A 25561-nucleotide genomic window follows, 5' to 3' on the forward strand; every position below is an offset into this window, starting at 1 on the left:
GATTATTAGTATCCCAGCACAGGGCAATCAAATCAAGCTGTGGCAAGAGAATAAGGAGCTTCATCATAAATAAAATAAAATAAAATAAAATTAAAATATAAAAATAAAATAAAATAAAATAAAATAAAATAAAATAAAATAAAATAAAATAAAATAAAATAAAAACAGAGCTGGAGATTCCCCCAGCCAAGTCCCCAGAGGGGGCAGGTGAACCCTGAGTGATAAATACCAGACAAGTTCATAAATTGTTTTTTTCTCTAATAACACCTTGGAAACCCTTTCTGAGGGACACACAATAAAAGCAATCCCTGAGAAATATCACAGGAACATTTGGGGAATTTGGTGTCACTGCCTCATTGTGCATCCTCAGAACTGCTCACAGAAGGGAAAGGCTTGGCTGAGTTTAGTGCTCACCTTCTCCATCCCAAACCCAACAAAGATTCATTTTAGGGACAGAAATGGTGCAATCCAAGATTCCACAGCAAACCTGGGGCAGCACCAATTAGCAGGGTTTCCATCTCACAGATTGCTGTCCCCAGTGGCCAAAATAATGATAATTAGTGATTTCATCTCAGGAAATCTCTGCCTGCCTGTAATCCATCGTGCCTGGACACCTGAATGGGCACAGACACAGCAAAAATCACATTTGGAGTGAGAAGTCCTGGCCCCACTCCTACCTTGGACCTCCAGCACCACTTCCCAGCAGGAGGGAATTGTTATTTCAAGGACTTTTATCAGGCCTTAATGAGAATATGATGAAATTTCAGGTCGAAGCCTGGCTGACACCTTTTCCACCTGAATTTTAGCCAGTTCCCGTGAACAGCTGGGACAGAATCATTTAACAAGGGGCTCAGGAGCAGAATGGAAAGGCATTTTTTAGGCTGGTTTATTTATTTTAGTTCCTTACCTCCTCTTGATCCAACATTTGCTGCTTTAATTTTTCAGCCAGCTGGCTCTGCTGGTTGATTTCATCATCCTGCAATGAAACAGGGGTGGAGATTTTTAATTTCTTTCCACAGCTCTCGTTTGATCCTTTTTATTTCCTCCTTCTAGGAAAGAAAGGGGAATAAAACTTTGTGCATGTTTGAGTGGTATGAGGGGGGATAAAACTAAATACACATAAATAAATGTACATAAATATACCATAAAAATAAATAAATATACACAGAGCTCTGCAGTAAAAGCTGTCAGGACTGGTACAAATGGTGATATTTTGGGGTTTGGATCCCTAAATATCTTTTCTCATTTCCTACAGTCCTGTGTCAAATTATGCTTAAGGAAAAACCCAAACCTGCTCCAGTTCCCTCCACAATAATTCACTGGGCTTTGCTGCTTTGGATGAACAAAGTGAAACAATGACTGGATTTTTCTTTTTCCTTTTCCTGATCAATCTGGAAAAGCTGGAGAGTGCAATCAGAGAAAAGCTGTCATTTCTAACAGCAAACTGCTCTTTTCAGCAGTGCCACCAGACTGTGCAGGGAGACCAAAATTCAGGTTTAAACACAACCCCTCTGTGCCCACAAACAGCCCAACCCCAATGTGAACAGGCAGGGACACACTGGGCTTTTTGCTGCCATTTCCCTGCTAATTACAAGTGAATCCTAAAATTGATTCATGATGAGAGCTGCCCTTTTATTTTTGCTGCTCTCATCCAGGGTGGTGAATGGGCTTTTTCTGGGCCTTTTTCCCCCCCACTTTTCATCTTCCCACAAGCCAAAGCTCTTAATGGCTGGAGAAGGGAATTGCTGAGAGCTTTTAGTGCCACTGATGTCCCTCCAGCTGTGCAAAGAAATAAACAAAGAAATGAGCCCTCTGGGCTGTGCCTGCAGCTCCAACCACACAAACAAAAGAGGTATTTCCTTAAAATTCTAGGATTCTTTTTCCTCTGGTGACTCCAAGGTGACACTACAGTTGGCTGAGGGATTTCACAACAATCACTGAAGAAAAGGGAAAGCCTGGACTTGAAACTATCAGAAAACTGGGCTCTGATTTCCTGGAGAGTGCTCCCAAACCCAACTGTGAGAAAACTGGGCTCTGATTTCCTGGAGAGAGCTCCCAAACCCAACTCTAGCAGAAAACTGGGCTCTGATTTCCTGGAGAGTGCTCCCAAACCCAACTGTGAGAAAACTGGGCTCTGATTTCCTGGAGAGTGCTCCCAAATTCAACTGTGAGAAAACTGGGCTCTGATTTCCTGGAGAGTGCTCCCAAACCCAACTGTCAGAAAACTGGGCTCTGATTTCCTGGCCAGAGTTCCCAAGCACTGTCTGCACAGGGAAAGGGGTGCAGAGCTGACAGGATCTGCTTTTATGCAGTATTTGGAATTTTCCAATGTTTTCCAGTTAGAAACAACAGGAACAGCAGCAAAAATACACAAATGGAGCAAAAAGAGAAATAGAGCAAAAATAGGAGAAATAGGAGAAATAGAGCAAAAATACAAAAATCTTGGCAAGAATTGTCCATTCCCCCATGGACTCCAACATTCCCACCCGAGATCCAACATTCCCCCCTGGGATCCAGCATTTCCCAATGGAATCCAACATTTGCCAATGGGATCCAACATTCCCACCTTATCATCCAACATTCCCCCTGGGGATTGAACATTCCCACCTGGAATCCAACATTCCCACCTGGGATCCAACATTTCCCAATGGGATCCAATATTCCCCCATGGAATCCAACATTCCTCACCTGGAATCCAACATTTCCCAATGGGATCCAGCATTCCCCCATGGAATTCAACATTCCCACCCAGGATCCAGCATTCCCCCATGGAATCCAACATTCCCAGCAGGGATCCAGCACTCCCAGCAGGGATCCAGCATTCCCAGCAGGGATCCAGCATTCCCACCTTATCATCCAGCTGCCTGTAGAGGCTGGCGATCTCCTCGTCGTATTTCTGCTTCTCCTCTGTGGAGATGCTGGCGACCACGGGGGCGATGTTATCAATGATTGGGGTGTTATCACAAGGCTCCAGGTTCTTCTGGTCCTTGGCACTGATCTGCTCCTCCTCGGGCACAGCCTCTCCTGCAGGGAGCACAGCTCGTGAAAATCCTACAATCCCAAATCCAGGGCTTCTCCAGGATGGGCACTCCTGGCCAAGGAAGGGCTTTGTGCCACTGCCAGGGATACAAATGACAATAAAAGGTGTGGGGAGGTGGCCACCCTCGTGAGGGTGATGGTCCCATGGAAATGCAAACTCCATGTGGTGCCTCAGGTTTGGCTTTTCCGTGTTCCAGGCTCTGTGCAGCTCTGAGCTTCCCACCCAGCGCTGCTGAGCTCTGTGCCCAGAGCAGGGAGACAAAACAATTCCTGCTCCAGCTGGGCACCAAGGACAAATGAGCCAAATCTCAGGTCTGTGCTCCCAAGAGCCCAAACAGCTGTGGAAGAGGTTTTACAGCAGTTTCCGTGAGCCACAGAGAAGTTTGATAAGAGGATCCATTTTTACCCCTGAAAGAATTTTCTAGCAAGGTCTTTGACATAGGAACCAAGAGAGAAAGAAGGATCAATAAGAGAAACCTGCAGCTGCCTGTCCCAATGAGCACTTTGTTTGTTTCTCGTGACCAATGAGTGAAGTGGAACCTTAGGAGTTTTGTAGGAATGTATAAAAAGCATGCATGCTAGAATAAAACCAGTTTGAAGCCTTCTGAAGATGGAGTGTGTTGCTTTGTACTGTCTGTGCCTCAACTACAACAAACCCCGTGGGCTGGAGAGAGAAAAACAAGCAGGGTGGGAGTGCCTGGGCTAAAGCTGGGCTGGGACAATGAACTGCAAGGTGGGAATGGAGCAGAGCTGATCCCAGGGAGAGACCCCGGGAGCACTGGGGCATTTTGGGGCCATTTTGGGTCATCTTGGGGGCAGCCCTGGCTGGGCTCTGGTGCTGCCCCAGGTGGGTCCATGGAGGAGATCCTTGAATCAATCCCTGCTTTGTTCTGGGACTCTGCCCAGCCCCTGCTCCGGGGAAGCCTCTCAAGGCACCACATGGACCCCAAGAGGTCTTTTCCAACCTTGATGATCCCATAAAATCCAGCAGCAGGTTGAACACTAAAAGGAACTCCTGGCTCTCCTTTCACTCCCTTGATAGTCAGGATTAGCTCCATGGATTAACAGAGGTGTAGAAAAGGAGGGAAACCCCCCAAATTCCAGCCCAAAATCTGCTGGCATTTAAATATCTCTTCCTCCAGGGTGGACCAGCACAGCCGAGTTAAAAACAATATTCAAATTTACCTTGCAAATTCCAGCACAAACATCAACTTCCAGAGGCTGCCTGTGCACAGCAGACACACTTCCCACAAAACCCCTGTCCCCAAGGAATATTTCCTTCAGGAGCAGCCCTGGGCTACAATTACAGGCTCAGAGATGAGGGATGGGTGAGCTGCTCGTGGCAGGAATTAAATCCACCCTCACCAGAGGCTGGGGCAGCCCCTGGATGCTGCACACGTTGCTCAGGGGGTGGGAAGGGTAAAGGCTTTTTCCAGGAAAAAATTCCAATATTTTAGCTCCTGAAAGCTTTACCAGCCATTCCTCTTGCTAATTTATCTCTCTGGCAGGGGAACAGGTCACCAGGACCAATAGATCAAAGCCCAGAAAGGCTGAGTGAGGCCCCAGAGCAAAACAAAAAGGGCAGGAAAAAGCACAAGATGATTTTTTTTGCCCAGCTGAAAGCATGGAAAAAGTGGGATTTGAACTCAAGCAGCACCACCTCTCTCAAGGCACTTGACTCCAAATGTTTTCTGCCCTATTTCTGAAGGCTTGGAGGAATTTTCTATTATTAATGAGGGAAAATGGGAATTGATTTTTTGCTGTTGGAGCAGGGAAGGAAAGGTTGGTTCGGTCAGAAACAAAAAATGTGCACAAAAAAATGTTCCTTGGGCTGTGGAGAATCCACCAGGATGAACATTTTGGGATTAAACATTCCCAAAAGGAATGTGTAATTTCTCACTCATTGGATGAGAACCTCCTGTCTGTAAAACACAGGAAAATTGGGCAGCTGGAAGCTGGAATGCTCAGCTCAGCCATTCCCTGCCCTCCTTTTCTTTAGTAGAATAAATCCTCAATTCCTGGAGGAAGCTGTGCTGGTGGAATATTATCCAAGATGGGATGGCTGGGACAGCTCCCTTTGTAGAAAGCCTCCATCCTTCCAGGGGATGGCAGTGCACAAGGTCAGACAAGAAATCAATAATCTTTTGAATGCATTGCTGGGTAACAGCAGCACTCAGGGAGGGGAGGAGGATATTTACAAATAAAAAAATCCATCCAGGCTTTTGTAAAAAAAAATATTCTTTGGATTGGGTTTTTTTTTTTTTTTATTGTTGGTTGATTTTTAAAATGTGAAATAAACAATTCAAGCTAAGGCTGGTTTGCTAAAATTGTCTGCCAGTGCTCCAGACTAAATTACGTTTTAAAAATTTGGTTTTCAATAAAAATTCTTTCATTTGTGTGTACCCAATTCTGCCTCCTGTACCATCCTACAGCTGATGTTACAACCTGTCCTGAACAGCAATTCCCCACGTTTGGAATCAGAAAACTGGCTGATCTCAACAAAGAAATTTCATTTAGAAGCCACAGGAACAGACAAATGGTGATTTTTCTAAGCAGATGCCACCCCCTGTCATTGTACTAAAGGACTAATTATTCTAATGTGAAATTCAATTATAAAAAACCCCCAATCCCAAGGTCCAATTACCTTAAGGCACAATGATTCTCATGCCTGAGGAGCAGAGGTGTTTAAAAAAAAAACCCAAATATAATGACATTTTCCCTTTTTTTATTCCTATCATTAACAATATTCACATTAGTGCTGCCTCCTGTGTTCCCCACCCTGAAATCACCAATTTTGGCATTTTCACTGGATTTTCCCACAAATGGCTGCTGGTTTGCTTCTTCACCTTCCATGATTATCGTGAACTGTGAGTTATAATGTGGATTTAGATTGAGTGGCCAGACACAATTAATAAAAATTGTGATTTAGGCCAAGAATTCAACGCAGACACGCCCAGCTCCCAAATTCTGGCACCTACCATTCCTCCACCTGTTCAGCTCCAGCTCCAGGTGCTGGATAACATTCTTTAAACTCTTGTTTTTGTCCTTCTCCTTCTCATACTTCTTCTTCCACTCCTCTGCTGTCAGCTCCAGGTTCACAGACACCGTGTTCTTGATGGTCTTGGCCCTGCAAACACATCCCAGGGCAGCTGCTTTGGGGTTTTGATCCCAGGTCACCGTGGGGATTGGGAATGTTCCATCATACAGAGGGAAATGAATGGGGAAATTGTGGATTGGGAATGTTCCATCATACAGAGGGAAATGAACGGGGAAATTGTGGATTGGGAATGGTTCCATCATACAGAGGGAAATGAACGGGGAAATTGTGGATTGGGAATGGTTCCATCATACAGAGGGAAATGAACGGGGAAATTGTGGATGGGAATGGTTCCATCATACAGAGGGAATGAACGGGAAATTGTGGATGGGAATGGTTCATCATACATGAACGGGAATGTGGATGGAGTTCCATCATACAGAGGGAAATGAATGGGAAATTGTGGATTGGGAATGGTTCCATCATACAGAGGGAAATGAATGGGAAATTGTGGATTGGGAATGGTTCCATCATACAGAGGGAAATGAACGGGGAAATTGTGGATTGGGAATGGTTCCATCATACAGGGGGAAATGAACGGGGAAATTGTGGATTCCTCATCCCTGGAAGTGTCCAGGGTGGGGAAGGAGAGAAGAAAGGAGAGAGGAAAGGAAAGGAGAGAGGAAAGGAAAGGAGAGAGGAAAGGAAAGGAGAGAGGAAAGGAAAGGAGAGAGGAAAGGAGAGAGGGGAGAGGAGAGAGGAAAGAGGAAAGAGGAAAGAGGAAAGAGGAAAAGGAAGTTCCTGCCTCCCTAGGCAAAAATATCCCAGATTTCAAGCCTCCTACCTGACCTCCTACCACCACTTTTTTATTCTGAAAGTGCTCAGCTCCAAGCCAACCCAACCAATTGTGCCAGGGAATGCAAAGCCAGCAGAAAACAATGCCCAGCACCTACTCCTGCAAATCCACATGGAAAAGGGAATCCCAACCAATCACTGTGAGTTAGGAAAGCCTCAGATCTTTGTCCTTCACTGCTCAGACAGTGAGTCCCTTCCAATGCCTCCAGTGTTGTTGGATAAAGCAGATAAGGGAAAGGACAACAACAAACCCTCAGCAGTTTATAAAGCTCCAGTGATTTGCACTCTGTGGCAAGCAGGACTTTTATTACCTGCTAAGTATTTTTTAAAATAATCTTGTGCTTTTAAAATAATGTCCTAATGGTCAGGGATTACTTTGCTAAAAGCACAGCTCAAGTTTGCACTCATTTAACTGTACCAGGGATAACAAAACCCAGCACACCAGGAAGAGTCTCCTGATGATGGATGAAGCCCTTACTGCCAACCACAATTAAAAATGAGATAAAAACACCAGAAAAGATGGAGTAGAAAGGGAAAAAGCTGATTCACTACTATCAAAGGAGCACTTGTAGTCTGATTGGTACAAGAGCTCCTCTGAAGATGGATTTCACTCCTGACATTTATTTTAATGGCGACATAATTCTTTTTTTTTCCCCAGGAAAAACCAGCCATGAGTCATGGACCTTCCCTTTAATGCCACTGAGCTCCTCAGCTGTGTCACATCAGGAAAATGAGACACAACAACCCAAGAGCCTGGAAAAGAACCCCCATTCCCACCATTCCCACCCAAAATCCTGCCAGAGAACGTTGTGCATGGATAATCCATGGGCTGCTCTGCACAGAGCACCAGTCCTCCCAGGGAAAGACAAATTATCTCCTTCCTCAGAATCCCTGGAAATTCAGCTGCTGTCCATGAGGAGTGCCTCACAAATATCTCCCTGTTTTCCCAGTTCTTGCACTGCCACCCTGGTCCTCAGTGAGGATCACCCCCAAAATGTTCCTCCTCCCAGGAAACTGAGGAATATTTAGCCAGGATGTGCAGAGTCAGTCAGAAAACTGCCTTGCCCCCCAAAACAGGCAAATTTTACTCATTACTGGAAGAGGAATGAAGCTGGGGGAATGTGCACTGAAACTGAACTTGGAAGCTGGAGTTCAGAGTTGTTCCTGCCCTTGATTTCATTCCTGCATCTCAGGACGCTTGGTTCTGCTCCACACACGACCTGATCAGTAGGAATTTGGATCTTCAGCAGCTAAAACCCATGTTCAGCTCACAATGGGGGAAAAACCTACAAAGAACCTCTCAAACCTGATTCTGCCCATGGCCACTGCCTCTTTTTGCAGTCCAGAAGCTCCACGAGGTGGAAACCAACCCAATTTAAACAAAGACAAAGCTGCTGCATCCTCAAACCGTTCACTCTCTCTAAACACTCCTAACTTGCCAGTAATTTTCCTTTCTGCTGCTACACAAACCAAACCAAACAAGTAATTTTCCAAAGGATCCCAGTTCTCCTCAATTACCACAAAAGCAGTAATTACATAACGAGCCTGACCTATTTCTGCAAACCTTCCCAACGCATTTCACATCACTCTTGTCAATAAACACTCAAGGAAGAGGAGTTGTCTTTCTGGATCCTTCCACATTTTTTGTTCCTGAATTGTCCAGACCCTCCAAACATCAGATCCATGGCAAACGCTCAAAGCTGTCAATATTACAGAGCCCACACTCCTGAATTTTCCTAATTTTTGGAGATATTTTTTGCAGCCATAGCAATGATCCCTGAGGTGGAAGTCAAGGAGAAGACAACTCTTAAAACCATCAACAGCACTGTTAGATAAAGCAAAACTGAATTTTTCCACAGAAAACTGCCCAGTGCCTTTATCTCTCTTAGCAAGCCAAGAATGAGATGTGGTGGAAAACAACCCATTTTCACAGCAAGACAAATGTCTTGTGTTCTAGAGCTGCTAAATTTCATTTTGCACAGCCCTAAGTGGTATTTTTCCTTTCTGCTACTACACAAATAAAACAAAATTTGGATTTTCTGAAGTCTCCAATAAAGCAAAACTGAATTTTTCCACAGCAAACTGTGATTTTATCTTTCCCATAAAATTTCAAGGAATTCAGATAACATCTTAATTTTTCTGCAGGAAAATCAACCGGGAAGGAATTGAAAAATCCCTTCTAAACATCCCTCCATGCATTGCCCAACCCTTCCCCACTGTGCTCCCAGGCAGAGCAGCTGCTCCAGCATTAACCCCGATTTTCCTGGAGGATTTTCCTGGAATCACTGGGAATAAAGAGCCAGCTCTCTGAAGCTCTCCAGATTTTTTTACCAAACAAAGCTCTGGATTCCAAGGGAGGAAGGTGCATCCAGGCTGCTCCCACGGGACTCACCTCTGGCCAAACATCAGCGTGGACTTGGTCTCGGCCTCGTTGAAGACGGAGGGGGAGCAGCAGATGACGATGGTGGTCCTGCAGTTCCCCCCCAGGGAATCCTGCAGGATCCTGGTCATCTTGCTGTCTCGGTAGGGAACGTGGGTTTTCTAATCCAAACACAAGCAAAGCACAAGAACAACTCTTTTAACCAGAGAGGAGCTGTCCCAGACTGCAGGGCAAGATGCATTCTGTCACCGTCTGCTGCTCAGGGGACAGTTCTCTGATCTCTGCCACACCCACTCCTCCCTCGGGAGGGGACCCCTGCTGATAACAGCCATGGAATGTCCCTGCATGGCTGATAAGAGCTGCAGCATCCATTGGGAGATGGGAGCCCAGGGGGAGGAGCCAGGCATTCCTACCTGGATAGAATCTGGGGATTCTGGAACACCAGCACGGCTTCTGCACTGGATTTCCCAGAGGAGCAGCAGCTGCCTCTGCCCCTGGACCTTCAGAGGAAGAGTGAACCCTTCTCCAGGATCCCTGCTCCAGCAGAACCACCCTGGCACTGCAGGAGGGCTGAGCCACAATTCCAATGGGAATGGGACTGCTCCAGGATCCCTGCTCCAGCAGAACCAGCCCTGGCACTGCAGGAGGGCTGAGCCACAATTCCAATGGGACTGCTCCAGGATCCCTGCCCAGCAGAACCAGCCCTGGCACTGCAGGAGGGCTGAGCCACAATTCCAATGGGAATGGGACTGCTCCAGGATCCCTGCTCCAGCAGAGCCACCCTGGCACTGCAGGAGGGCTGAGCCACAATTCCAATGGGAATGGGACTGCTCCAGGATCCCTGCTCCAGCAGAACCAGCCCTGGCACTGCAGGAGGGCTGAGCCACAATTCCAGTGGGAATGGGACTGCTCCAGGATCCCTGCTCCAGCAGAGCCACCCTGGCACTGCAGGAGGGCTGAGCCACAATTCCAATGGGAATGGGACTGCTCCAGGATCCCTGCTCCAGCAGAACCAGCCCTGGCACTGCAGGAGGGCTGAGCCACAATTCCAATGGCACTGCTGCCAGCCCCCTGACCCACAGGTGTCAGGCTGTGCTCTGACTCTGTCAGTGTTGGTTTGGTTCACTGCATTGTTTATTTTATCCTTTTATTTCCTTCCCTATTAAAGAACTGTTATTCCCTCTCCCATATTTTTTGCCCAAGAGCCCCTAATTTAAAATTCACAGCAATTCAGAGGGGTGGGGAGGGTTCCCATTCTCCATTTCAGGGGAGGCTCCTGCCTTCCTTAGCAGCCCCCTGGCTTTCCAAACCGAGACAGGAGCTGAGTCTGTGCTGGCAGGAGCCACAATTTGTTGTGATTGTGCCCAGATTTGGGATTCTTTGGGATGAGGAATTAATTCTCCAGTGCCATCACTGGGAATTAATTCCTCATCTCGGGCAGAACAGCCAAAGTGCCGCTGGTTTGTGACAATATTTTGTGTGTTAGTATTTTACCAACAGCCAGTATTTTCTCCCTTCAGAGCTGAAATCTCCTTTTACTCCTTTCCTTTTTCCTGAGTGGATGGCAAAGAAGCAGGTGAATAAAGCCCCTCCTCACCCCAGCCAGGATTACTTACAGTTCCCTCTGCCAAGGCCGAGATCACATTGCCCAGAGCAGACAAAGACTTATTGATATTTTTAGCTTCATCCAGAACTGCCCCCTCTGCTCCAGTTTTGCTGACCTGCAAAGAGAGCAGGAAAGAGTCAGGCTCTGCTCCAGCACAAAGCTCCAGCCCTGCAAAGCTGAGCCTAAAGATGCTCCTGGAGGGGCAAAACCCGGCTTAGCTCAGCCTGGGCTGGGAGAATTTCACACCAACTTTTTACATCCCATTTTTATATCAATTTTTATAACTTTTTTGGTGGTGTGAGCCTGGAATAATTCCACTTTTCTCCCACTCCAAGAGCAAGCTGTAATTTTATTTTAATTCAGGGAGAAGTCTGTGCTCATCTGAGGATGTTTGGGAGCCACTCCCAAGGCCGAGCTGTCCACACAGACAGGGAGCACCACCCCAGTGGCCCCAAAATGAGCATCTTGCCTTTTCATGCTTGCATGGACCAAAAAATATCAAAAATCATAGATTTTCTTCATGGCCACTGCCTCCTTTTGATGGCCAAAGAGAAGATGTGGTGGAAAATAACCCAATTTTCACACCAAGACAAATGTATTGTGTTCTAGAACTGCTAAATTTTATTTTACACAGTCCTAACTTGCTGGTATTTTTCCTTTCTGCTACTACACAAATAAAACAAAATTAGGATTTTCTAAAGTATCCAAATACAGGATAAATCCACAGATTTTTTTTCTACATTAAAACTATCTCTACTTGCACCTAAAAATTCCCCATGACATGAAGGAAGAGCAGTTGTGTCTTTTAAGAAGACAACCAACCCAAGAAATCCATACTTGAGGTTTTCTGTACAAAACAAACCACAAAAGTTGATTTTCCAGAGGACAGGAGTGCCTGCCCAGGCCCTCATTTTGCAAACATCCTAAAGAGCTTTTGATTTACCAAATCTATGCACTCATTAACATGATTAATTACTCTGACTAATCACTTCTGCATTGCACCCGTGGTTATCAATTAACCCACCCCAATGAGCAACCTCAAATCCCAATAAAGCTGATTTTAAACACTCCAGAGGAAATCAGAATGAGAACTTGGAAACATTTTTGCATTGCAGCACTGTTCCAAACCCTTCCTCTTCTGGTAAATAAATAAAAGTCATTTTCTGGGGTTTATTTTTCTACATGGGAAAGCAGAAATAGTCACCACAATCAAGATTCAGGGAGCTTTGAGCAGACTTGAAAACTGCATTAACTGCTGGCATTTCATTCATTTAATATGTGAAATAATTACAAAAAAAACTGGAAACAAGACATGACAATATAAGCAAGTTAAAATATGTCTAATTTGATAAATTTATTTTTTAAATTATATTTTAAATTATTTCTATATTAAAATGCATAAATTTTATATCATTATATATAAATTTTATTAAATTACATTCCTTTTTTCAGCTGCACAGATGCAAACATGAAGGCATATCAAAATGCACTGGTTCAAATCAATCCACTACAAATTCAGATTTTGGGAGGGTTGTCTTTCATGCCAATAATTCTGATCTACTCCTTTTCTCCATCCCACATTCAAAAATAAAAATTAAAATAGTCTTTTTAATGATAATCTGAGGTGAGAGCTGTGTGAGACACCCTCCCATCCTCCCTGTGGAGGAAAAAGGGGAATTTACCTTCTCACTGCCAGCCAAGTCCACCAGGTAAAGCTTCCCACTGAGCTTCTTCTCCGTTTCCACGTTCTCCTGCTTGATGTTGATGAGGAAGATGCTGTGGCTCCTCGAGCTGTGCTCGTTCATATCTGAAACCACAGGGCACAGCTTCTGCTCAAAGTGCCTCTCAAACCTGGCAGGGGATTCCATCCCACCTGAATTCCCAAATCCCAGAGGAGCTGGGAGCTCTTGGTGTAACTCACAGAATTCCCAGGATTCACAGAATGACCAGGCTGGGAGAGACCTTCAGGATCATGGAGTCCAGCCCAGCCCCAGCAGCTCAGCCAAACCCTGGCACCCAGTGCCACCTCCAGGCTCTGTTAAACACCCCCAGGGATGGGGACTGCACCACCTCCCTGGGCAGAACATTCCAGAACTTTATCACTTTTCCCTGCTATCCAACCTGCATTTCCCTTGGCACAGCTGGAGGCTGTGAGCTCTGGTTGTGTCAGTGCTTGCAGAAAGAGCCCAGCCCAGCTGAGCACAGGCACCTTCCAGGAGCTGTCAGAGTGATGGGGGCACCCCTGAGTCTCCTTTTCTCCAGGCTGAGCACCCCCAGCTCCCCCAGGGCTCCCTCTCAGAGTTTGTGTTCCCAGCCCCTCTCCAGCCTCGTTGTCCCCTCTGGATGTGCTCAGTGTCCCAAGGTCCTTCCCAGACTGAGGGACCAGAACTGGGCACAGCACCCCAGGTATGCCCTCAGCAGTGCCCAGGGCAGGGGCAGAACGCAGGTCAGTATGTACATATAAATATTTATAATATATAAATATATCTAAAATATAAATATATAAAAATATCATTTATAGACAGTTCAGTGCTATCATTCACAGATATCTCAGTGCTATCATTCACAGATCTCTCAGTGCTATCATTCACAGATATCTCAGTGCTGTCATTCACAGATATCTCAGTGCTATCATTCACAGGTATCTCAGTGCTATCATTCACAGATATCTCAGTGCTATCATTCACAGATATCTCAGTGCTATCATAGATATCTCAGTGCTATCATTCACAGGTATCTCAGTGCTATCATAGATATCTCAGTGCTATCATTCACAGATATCTCAGTGCTATCATTCACAGATCTCTCAGTGCTATCATTCACAGATCTCTCAGTGCTATCATTCACAGATATCTCAGTGCTGTCATTCACAGATATCTCAGTGCTATCATTCACAGATATCTCAGTGCTATCATAGATATCTCAGTGCTATCATTTACAGATATCTCAGTGCTATCATTCACAGATATCTCAGTGCTGTCATTCACAGATATCTCAGTGCTATCATAGATATCTCAGTGCTATCATTCACAGATATCTCAGTGCTATCATAGATATCTCAGTGCTGTCATTCACAGATATCTCTCAGTGCTGTCATTCACAGATATCTCAGTGCTATCATTCACAGATATCTCAGTGCTATCATAGATATCTCAGTGCTATCATTCACAGATATCTCAGTGCTATCATTCACAGATATCTCAGTGCTATCATAGATATCTCAGTGCTGTCATTCACAGATATCTCAGTGCTATCATAGATATCTCAGTGCTATCATTCACAGATATCTCAGTGCTGTCATTCACAGATATCTCAGTGCTATCATTAATTAATTAATATATTTAAAATCAATTAAAAATTAAACATCTGAGCCTAAACACAAACCACCATCTCCATTCCCTGTAATCCCACCCTTGACAGAAACAAACCAAATCCCCAAGCCCCAACATTCAGAGGTGAGTCCAGAGCTCCAAGGAGGATCCCAACCCCCTGGCAGCCCCTGGGGAGGAGCTCGGGGACCTGGGGACACTCACTTGTCACAGCCACGTGCCTGTTGGCCTTGCCCTCGTCGATGACATCCAGAACCTCCTCGGGGCTGGACACGAAGCGCTCAGTGCAGCCCTGGGGACAGAGGGGGGCACAGCTCGTTAGGCACTAATGAGCACTAAGGGTCATTAGCAGCCCCCAGCACCCCCCGGGCCCCACCCAGCCTCGGGGTGACTGCCAGGGGAACCTGGGAGCCAATTCTGTCCCCCAGGATTGAAGATTTGGTGTAATCCAGACACGCAGCAGGAAATTGTCCACTGAAAACATGGTATCCCATGGTATTCCAGGTTATTCCATGGTATCCCATGGTATCCCATGGTATCCCAGGTTATTCCATGGTATCCCATGGTATCCCATGGTATCCCATGGTATTCCAGGTTATTCCATTGTATTCCATGCCATTCCACGGCATTCCAGGTTATTCTAGGTTATTTCAGGTTATTCCATGGAATTCCATGGCATTCCAGGTTATTCCTAGGCATTCCAGGTTATTCCATGGCATTCCAGGTTAGTCTAGGTTATTTCAGGTTATTCCATGGTATTCCAGGTTATTCCATGGTATCCCATTGTATTCCATATTATTCCATGATATTCCATGGCATTCCAGATTATTCCATGGCATTCCAGGTTATTTCAGGTTATTCCATGGTATCCCATGGTATCCCATGGTATTCCATGGAAGTTTTCAATAACAGCATACATTCCTAATTTGGGTTAGATCTCATACCCAAATTAATGTAATTAATCAGCCCCAAGTTAATCTTTCTCCCTCAAACTGCCACACAAAGTGCAAAGTCCTTCTCTCTCAATGCAATATTACTGAATAAATTATTTTCTCTCTCAATGCAACATTACTGAATAAATGATTTGATAGATTTCTGTCCACTCCTCCAGCTGAGAATACACAGAAAAATATTTTATATCTGTATTATTTGGGCTCACATATGTTCATGCCAAGCATTTTGCATTCAAGTGAGGGCCCAGCAAGTCCTAAACCAAATCCCTAACCCAACCAATCTGAGTTATTGAGAGATTACAGCACCCATGCAGCAAAATATTAGAGAACAAAATGCCTCAAGTTGTTCTCTTTCATTTCTGACATGAAAGGGGAACCTGAATACTTAAAATTTAACAAATTGGCAATGTTCAAAGTCAGGGGAATAAAACAAACATGATCCAAGCCCATTAATATTTCAGGGAACTTGTTCAAACCCAGGAACCAACACAACTTGAACATTCAAGGCGTCAAACAGGAGTTGAATTGTTCCAGCAAATCACCCTGGATGCAAATGGAAATGTGTAAATAAATGCATTTGTGGGAAAGGATGAAAAGCTGAGGGCTAAATTATTCTTTTACCTTAACATAGGGGACTCTGTTTTTATCTTCATGTACAGCAAGGTTTGTCTTTGACACTGGAGAGAGACGTGGAGATCATCAGGGATATTCCAGAGGCAATAAATAAATAAATAAACAAATAAATAAATAAATTAAAAAGGGTCAGCTCCAGGCATGACAGACACATTTTGGGGGTTGGAAATTTGTATTTGAGATCTCCATTCAAAACCATCCATACAAATTCCCCACTCCTTATCAACCTCCAATATTTCCAACACACAGGAATTGTTTCCTGCTCTCTCAGTCTTGCACCTGCTCATTTAAATTTCACTTTGGGGCACAAAATCTTTTGGTTGTTGCTGGGGTGAATGAAATAAACCCAGGCTGAGCTGGGCTTTGGCAAAGCAGAGGAGACAGGAGAGCAGCCTGGAATCCAGAGCAGCTCAGAGCTACACTTGCAGACATTTCTGCATGGACAAAAATTTCTACCTTTGCAGAAATTTCTACCTTTACACATGTTTCTATGCTTACAGCCATTTCTACCTTTACAGCCATTTCTACCTTTGCAGCCATTTCTACCTTTACAGCCATTTCTAGATTTACACATATTTCTATACTGACATATTTCTACATTGACATACTTCTATATTTACACATATTTAATTTACAGCCATTTCTACCTATACAGCCATTTCTATACTTACATACTCCTATATTTACATATATTTCTACATTGACATATTTCTATATTTACACATATTTCACTTACAGCCCTTTCGGCCTTTGCAGCCATTTCTAGATTTACACATTTTTCTATATTTACATATATTTCTATATGACATATTTGTATATTTACATATATTTCACTTGCAGCCCTTTCTGCCTTTGCAGCCATTCCTCTATTTACACATATTTCTATATTTACATATATTTCTATATTTACACATATTTCACTTGCAGCCCTTTCTGCCTTTGCAGCCATTTCTAGATTTACATATTTCTAATAGATTACACATATTTCTATATTTAGATTACACATATTTCTATATTTACATCTATTTCTACATTGACATATTTCTCTATTTACACATATTTCACTTACAGCCCTTTCTACCTATATAGCCATTTCTCTATTTACACATATTTCTATATTTACATATATTTCTATATTTACACATATTTCACTTGCAGCCCTTTCTACCTATACAGCCATTTCTAGATTTACACATATTTCTATATTTACAAATATTTCTATATTGACACAAATTTCATTTACAGCCATTTCTACCTATACAGCCATTTCTAGATTTACACATATTTCTATATTTACATATATTTCTACATTGACATATTTCTCTATTTACACATATTTCACTTGCAGCCCTTTCTGCCTATACAGCCATTTCTATATTTACATATATTTCTCTATTAACACATATTTCACTTGCAGCCCTTTCTGCCTTTGCAGCCATTCCTCTGTTTACACATATTTCTATATTTACACATATTTTTATATTTACACATATTTCACTTGCAGCCCTTTCTGCCTTTGCAGCCATTCCTCTATTTACACCCATCTCCACATTCTCAGCCCTTTCTGTGCTCACCCTGATGAACAAAACTCACTTTCATTGCCCCCAGCCTGCACGAGCTGTGGGAGAAGCAGCTGCTCCCCACCACGCTCCCTGCCAGGAGCAAGGGACCATTCCCAACCCCTGTGAAATTGGGATTTTTACCCTGAAGAGCAGCCCCAGGGCTGGCTGGCAGGCTGTGAGGTGCTCAGAGCTGTGATTCACAGAGAGCTGGTGCTCTGCACAGGCAGGTGTGCAGCATCAGCTGCCTCAAAGTGCCAAATTCTCCAGCTTCCATTTCATCCCCTCCCAAACCAAGGCACTGCTCCCCCCCAGGCTTGGGTGCCAAGCTCCAAGGCAATAAAACACAGAACTTACCATCAAGCAGGTCCCTTATTTTGTCCAAATAGATCTCAAAGTAGGAAACCTAATTAAATAATCACAAACATCACAGGTTTAAACCTTGCTGATTTCGTGTCTTGCTGCCTCTGTGTTTCCATCCCTGTCAAAGCAGCAAACTAAAAATAAAACCCCACCTCCCACACGGTTTGAATTCCATCTTTCATGGGAACACATTTGTACCTTGAATGGTTTACAAAGCCATTGATCTTCCTCCATTTATCAATGGAAAAGCACACAAAAAACCCTGCAGGCAAACCTTATCTTCTTTTTTTTTTGTAACATGGGCACAATTGACATTAAATATCAAAGCAATCCAGCTCCTGCCATGTCTGTGGGTTGTAAAAATTGTACATTGATTTTTTACCCCTCCCAAAAAACAGAGAGCACCTTCAGCATTCCCTTCCCAGGAGCCCCAGCACTGTACATTAAATTAAACTTTTAAATGAGGCACACGAGGTGCTTCTGCCTCGAACCAAACCCAGAGGAGAAAATGAAAATGAGCTTGGCTGCAACAAAGAGAGACAATTGTCCTCGAAAAAGAAAAAAAAATACAAAAAAAAAAAAGGAGAGGAGAATGATTGAATGAATGAGTTTCTTAATAAAAGGGGATTTGACTCATGGAAGGAAACAGAAATATGTGAGAGGAGTAGGGCCTGACCCTTCCCTAATGAAGGGTTATCCAGATTCTTGGGCTGGACACCCCATGGCTGCATTCCAGGCTCAATCAACCCCTGCTATTTCCTAAAGTCTCATTTTCTGTCATCTGACAAACAATGTCTGGGCTTCTCACACAGCTGAGGGGAACTTCCCACATGAAACTGCCACCAAATACAAATATATCCTGAATTTTTGTAAAGCCTTCCCCTGGACCAGCTGATTCCAACAGCCCAGTTAGGCCAGACTTAATATTTCACATTGCAAAATCCACACTCCTGCAGAGGAGAGACCAAATCCTAAACGTGGTCCCTGTTAGAGGGGACCTAAATCCCTGCCAGAGAGGGAAAAAATGCCATTAATTTTCAGAGCCTCAATTCTGCAATTATTATTATTATTATTATTATTATTATTAATAATAATAATAATAATAATAAGAAGAAGAAGAAGAAGAAGAAGAAGAAGTAGAGAGAAGACGAGAAGAAGAAAGAAGAAGAAGAAAGAAGAAGAAGAAATATAATAATAATAATGATAATGATAATGATAATAATTATTATTATATTTTTTATAATAATAATACTAATCATAATAATAATCATAATAATACTAATAATAATAATAATAATAATATAATAATAATAATAATAATAATAATAATATTTAGTTCAGGGACAGTTTGGCCAAGCCCAGGCTGCTGCTGACAGAACATTTCTCTCCCTGACAGCTCAGGCAGATTTTCTGGGAGAAATTCATCAGCTCTGCTGGGAAATCTTTGGGAAAATTGTGGGATTTCCAAGGGACAGGCCAGGAATTCCCTCCAGCCTGGGCTCTCTTGGTACCCAAATTTTACAGTCCAAGGTCTCTGCAGGTATTTCATGGGTTTGGAATATTTTCAGTTCCAATTTGGAATCTTTTTTCTGTCTGTACCTCACTGCTGGGAAGGTTCCCAATACACGACCAAGCCCTTCCAGAAGCAGATTCAGAGGTCCAAGATGATTAAAATAATAATAATAATTTATAGACAGACATTTCTGTCCTCACACTGATTAATTTTAAAACAATTGTGTCCTCACACTGATGAGCTTTTACAAATAATTGTGTCCTCACACTGATTAACTGTTACAATTAATTGTGTCCTCACACTGATTAATTTTACAAATAATTGTGTCCTCACACTTATTAATTTTACAATTGTGTCCTCACACTGATGAGCTTTTACAAATAATTGTGTCCTCACACTGATTAACTTTTACAAATAATTGTGTCCTCACACTGATTAACTTTTCCAATCAATTGTGTCCTCACACTGATTAATTTTACAATTAATTGTGTCCTCACACTGATTAATTTTACAATTAATTGTGTCCTCACACTGATTAACTTTTACAATTAATTGTGTCCTCACAGTGATTAATTTTACAAACAATTGTGTCCTCATGCTGATTAACTGTTACAATTAATTGTGTCCTCACACTGATTAATTTTACAATTAATTGTGTCCTCACACTGATTAATTTTACAAATATTCATCCAGGGCCACTTCAAGGGATTTAGTGCAAAAAGTCAATTACCCTTCAGTGAAGTTGAAGCTGGTAAATCAAAGTTTTAGGTACAAAGAGCTGCCCCCTGAGTGAGCAGCAGGAGAAGGGACAGAGGCTTCACACCCACCTGTGCTCAGCCCCTGCAGCTTTTAGGTCTGGCTGAATTTTGGGGCAGGGATGGCACAGGAAACTCCTTTTCCCTGCAATCCATGGCAGTTTTACTGGTGGAAATCCCATTTTTGCTGCTGTCTGCTGGCACAGAGCCCCCCAAAGGGGCAGGGTGGGGGGAATTCAAGATCACTCCCAAGAATTTGGGAGCTGACGTGGCTGGGATCAAGGAAGGACCTGGAAAATCCCTGCACCAGCACCAGGAGGAATTCCAAAATCCCCTCTGAGCACCTTCCCTGGCCTGGCCAAGCTCTCCCCACCTTCCATGCCACACCCTGAGCCAGGGTGGCAGGGTGGTCCCAAATGTCCATGGGGTTTGGGGTCAGCACCAGCAGGAGCTGCACTAAATCAGGGTTGGGTTCCAGCAGACCTGAGCTGGACACACCCTCCAGGAAAAAATAATAAAATTAAAAAAAACCCCAGAAGCAACATCAGCAATAAATCTTGGAATTTGTGCTGTAAAAGGGATGGAGGGGGGGGAAATAAACAACCCAGGAGATGCCAAGGCAGATTTCCCATGGACTCCTCCCACCCCAAAAGGTGCCCCCCCATAAAGTGCACCCAAAAATCCCCCCAAAAGCACCTTGATGTGGAACTCCAGGTTCTCATCCATGGAGTAGATGTGGTCAAAGATGTCGTGGGCGATCCTGGGGATGATTCCCATCAGCTGAGGGTCGTGCAGCTTCCCCTGGGGACACAGGAACCCCACAGGTGACCCAGGAACCCCACAGGTGACACAGGAACCCCCTGTGCCCTACAGGGGCTGTAGGGTCCTGCAGCTTCCCTTGGGGACACAGGAACCCCAGAGGTCACCCAGGAACCCACAGGTGACCCAGGAATCCCCTGAGCCCCCCACAGGTGACACAGGAACCCCACAGGTGACCCAGGAACCCCAGAGGTGACACAGGAACCCCCTGTGCCCTACAGGAGCTGTAGGGTCCTGCAGCTTCCCTTGGGGACACAGGAACCCCACAGGTGACACAGGAACCCCAGAAGTGACCCAGGAACCCCCTGAGCCCCCCACAGATGACCCAGGAACCCCACAGGTGACCCAGGAACCCCAGAGGTGACACAGGAACCCCCTGAGACCCCACAGGTGACCCAGGAACCCCCTGTGCCCTACAGGAGCTGTAGGGTCGTGCAGCTTCCCCTGGGGACACAGGAACCCCAGAGGTGACCCAGGAACCCCAGAGGTGACCCAGGAACCCCCTGAGCCCCCCACAGGTGACACAGGAACCCCACAGGTGACCCAGGAACCCCCTGTGCCCTACAGGGGCTGTAAGGTCCTGCAGCTTCCCCTGGGGACACAGGAACCCCAGAGGTGACCCAGGAACCCACAGGTGACACAGGAACCCCACAGGTGACCCAGGAACCCCAGAGGTGACACAGGAACCCCACAGGTGACCCAGGAACCCCACAAGTGACCCAGGAACCCCCTGAGCCCTACAGGGGCTGTGCCCTACAGGGGCTGTAGGTTCCTGCAGCTTCCCCTGGGGACACAGGAACCCCACAGGTGACCCAGGAACCCCACAGGTGACACAGAACCCACAGGTGACCCAGGAACCCCACAGGTGACCCAGGAACCCGCAGGTGACACAGGAACCCCAGAGGTGACCCAGGAACCCACAGGTGACCCAGGAACCCCACAGGTGACCCAGGAACCCCACAGGTGACCCAGGAACCCACAGGTGACCCAGGAACCCCAGAGGTGACCCATGCAGGAACCCACAGGTGACCCAGGAACCCCACAGGTGACACAGGAACCCCACAGGTGACCCAGAAACCCCACAGGTGACCCAGGAACCCACAGGTGACACAGGAACCCCACAGGTGACCCAGGAACCCCAGAGGTGACCCAGGAACCCACAGGTGACCCAGGAACCCCACAGGTGACCCAGGAACCCCACAGGTGACACAGACCCACAGGTGACACAGGAACCCACAGGTGAGCCCCCCACAGGTGACCCAGGAACCCCACAGGTGACCCAGGAACCCCAGAGGTGACCCAGGAACCCAGAGGTGACCCAGGAACCCCAGAGGTGACCCAGGAACCCCAGAGGTGACACAGGAACCCACAGGTGACCCGGAACCCCAGAGGTGACCCAGGAACCCACAGGTGACCCAGGAACCCCACAGGTGACCCGGAACCCACAGGTGACCCAGGAACCCCAGAGGTGACCCAGGAACCCACAGGTGACCCAGGAACCCCACAGGTGACACAGGAACCCCACAGGTGACCCAGGAACCCCAGAGGTGACCCAGGAACCCAGAGGTGACCCAGGAACCCACAGGTGACCCAGGAACCCCAGAGGTGACCCAGGAACCCCACAGGTGACCCAGGAACCCCAGAGGTGACCGAGGAACCCACAGGTGACACAGGAACCCCAGAGGTGACCCAGGAACCCCACAGGTGACCCAGGAACCCCAGAGGTGACCCAGGAACCCACAGGTGACCCAGGAACCCAGAGGTGACCCAGGAACCCCAGAGGTGACCCAGGAACCCACAGGTGACCCAGGAACCCCACAGGTGACACAGGAACCCACAGGTGACCCAGGAACCCACAGGTGACACAGGAACCCACAGGTGACACAGGAACCCCAGAGGTGACCCAGGAACCCACAGGTGACCCAGGAACCCCACAGGTGACACAGGAACCCCAGAGGTGACCCAGGAACCCCAGAGGTGACCCAGGAACCCCACAGGTGACCCAGGAACCCCAGAGGTGACCCAGGAACCCACAGGTGACCCAGGAACCCACAGGTGACACAGGAACCCCACAGGTGACCCAGGAACCCCACAGGTGACCCAGGAACCCCACAAGTGACCCATGTTTGGGTGTGCCCTACAGGGGCTGTAGGGGAGGGCACTATGGACCCCATAGGCACAAAAATCTGGGCTTGGACTGCACTGAAGGAATCCAGGGGGAAATCCTCAGCTGGGAGGGGCACTGGGCCACAGCTGCCACAGCTGACATTTCTGGGCAGTTTTATTAAAATAATAATTGGATTATTTTTTATTTGATATATATGTTTTATCTAGATATATAGATATGTAGATATATGTGTGTGTATATATATGTGTGTATATATAAAAAAAAATCTTTATTTTAGACTATATTGAAGGAAATCAGGTGGGAGGGGCACTGGGCCACAGCTGCCACAGCTGACATTTCTGGGCAGTTTTATTAAAAGTAATAATTGGACTTTTTTTATTTTATATATATGTTTTTTATATATAGATAGAGATTTGGAGATGATCTATAGATATACAGATATATAGATATGTAGATATATAGATATATAGATATGTAGATATGTAGATATATAGATATGTAGATATATAGATATACAGATATATAGATATGTGTGTGTGTATATATAAAAAAATCTATATTTTAGACTATATTTAAGGAAATCCAGGTGTAAATCCTCAGGTGGGAGGGGCACTGAGCCACAGCTGCCACAGCTGACATTTCTGGGCAGTTTTATTAAAAACATTACTTTTATTATTTTTTATTTTATATATATATTTTTTAATATATTTGTGTGTGTATATATAAAAAAAATTCCATATTTTAGGCAATTTTTAAGGAAATCCAGGTGTAAAAGCTGAAGTGTAAGGGACCTCAGGCACAGCTGCTACTTGCTTCAATCAGGAGAATTTCAATGGATTACTATTATTATTATTATTATTATTATTATTATTATTATTATTATTATTATTATTATTATTATTATTATTATATTTTATCTATTATATATTACTATTGTTGGTTTTATTTTATATATATATATATATATATATATGTATGTATGCATGTAGACATATGAAAATCTATATTTTAGACTGTATTTAAGGAAATCCAGGTGTAAATCCTCTGAGCACGCTTCCCTCGGCCTGGCCAAGCTCTCCCCACCCCTTCCATGCCACAACCCTGAGCCAGGGGTGCGCAGGGTAGGGTGGTCTGCTGCCGGGGATTTGGGTGGCGTGGTGTGGTCCCAAATAGGTCCATGGGGTTGGGGGTCAGCACCAGCAGGCGCTGCCACTAAATCAGGGTTGGGTTCCAGCTCAGACCTGTAGCTGGACACCCCTCCAGGAAAAAATTAATAAAATTAAAAAAAACCCCAGAAAGCAACCTCAGCCATAAATCTTGGCATTTGTGCTGTGTAAAAGGGGGACATGGATGGGGGGCGGGGAAGGGTTTTTTCCCGTTTCTTGAAGGGAGAAGGAAGGAAAAGTAAATAACACAACCCAGGAGATTGTGCCAAGCGCAGATTTCCCATGGACTCCTCCCACCCAACAAAAGGTTGCCTGCTCCCCCCAATAAAGTGCACCCCAAAAAAAATCCCCCCAAAAGCACCTTGATTGTGGAACTTCCAGGTTCCTCATCCATGGAAGTAGATGTGGTCTCAAAGAAAGTTGTCGTGGGCACGATCCTGGGGAATGATTTGATTTCCCATTCAGCTGAAGGGTTCGTGCGGCTGCTTCCCCTGGGGGAGACACTAGGAACCCCCAACAGGGTGTACCCAGGAACCCCACAGGTGGTGACAACGGTAACTCCCCTGTTGCCCCACAGGGGGCGTGTTGTGTGCTGTGGTGTCCTGCCAAGGCACGTCCCCTTGGGACGGACACAGGAACCCCAGTGGTCTCACCCAGGGAACCCACGAGGGGGGGGGGGGGTTACCCATGACTCCCCTTGAGCCCCCCACAGGTGTGGGTGACACAGGAACCCCCAACAGGTGACCCTCGGAACCCCAGAAGTTTGGTTGGGTGACACCAGGAACTCGCCCTCTGTGCCCTACAGGAGTGTGTTTGTTGTTGTTGAGAGGGGGGGTCCTGCAGCTTCCCGTGGGGACACAGGGAGGACCCCCTAGAGGGACACACGCACCCCTAGGAAGCAGAGAAGTGACCCAGGAACCCCACTGAAGCCCCCCACAGATGACCCAGGAGGAAGGACCCCACACGGTGACCCAGGCCAGGAACCCCAGAGGTGACACAGTGGAAAGGAACGGAGGAAACCCCCGTGTCCCTACAGGAAGCTGTAGGGTCCTGCAGGCTCCCTGCGGGACACACGAGGAACCCCAGAGGTGACACAGGGAACCCCCAGAAGTGACCCAGGAATCCCCCTGAGCCCCCCACCCCACAGAGGACCCCCAGCGAACCCACACAGGTGACCCAGGACACCAGAGGTGACACAGGAACCCCCTGAGGACCCCACACCCCGGTGACCCAGGAACCCCCGGTGCCCTACAGCGAGCGTTCGTAGGGTCCCTGCAGCTTCCCCCCCCTTGGGACCACAGGAACGCCACACAAGGTGACACAAGTGAACCCCAAGGAGCAGAGGTTAGAGGGCAGAGGTGACCCCCCCCAGGAACCCCAGAAGGTGGTGACCCCGGAAAAGGGAACCCCTGAGCCTCCCCCACAG

At 45.8% G+C, this 25561-nt stretch overlaps 1 protein-coding gene across 1 annotated transcript in view; it reads right to left on the reverse strand.

Annotated features, from left to right (window-relative positions):
• The window catches only part of KIF5C (kinesin family member 5C), a 76818-nt gene that overhangs the window by 22210 nt on the left and 29047 nt on the right, over window positions 1–25561 (reverse strand). The window contains exons 4-13 of the mRNA XM_050976647.1: window positions 20719–20823; window positions 17749–17797; window positions 15821–15876; window positions 14451–14538; window positions 12600–12724; window positions 10928–11032; window positions 9324–9472; window positions 6018–6166; window positions 2849–3024; window positions 908–976 (exon numbers count right to left, since the gene is read on the reverse strand). Of these exons, the coding sequence (XP_050832604.1) occupies window positions 908–976; window positions 2849–3024; window positions 6018–6166; window positions 9324–9472; window positions 10928–11032; window positions 12600–12724; window positions 14451–14538; window positions 15821–15876; window positions 17749–17797; window positions 20719–20823 (1071 nt within the window). The remainder of the gene's footprint in view (window positions 1–907; window positions 977–2848; window positions 3025–6017; window positions 6167–9323; window positions 9473–10927; window positions 11033–12599; window positions 12725–14450; window positions 14539–15820; window positions 15877–17748; window positions 17798–20718; window positions 20824–25561) is intronic.

This window comes from Serinus canaria, chromosome 7 (assembly GCF_022539315.1).
Source record: "Serinus canaria isolate serCan28SL12 chromosome 7, serCan2020, whole genome shotgun sequence".
NCBI lineage: Eukaryota > Metazoa > Chordata > Aves > Passeriformes > Fringillidae > Serinus > Serinus canaria.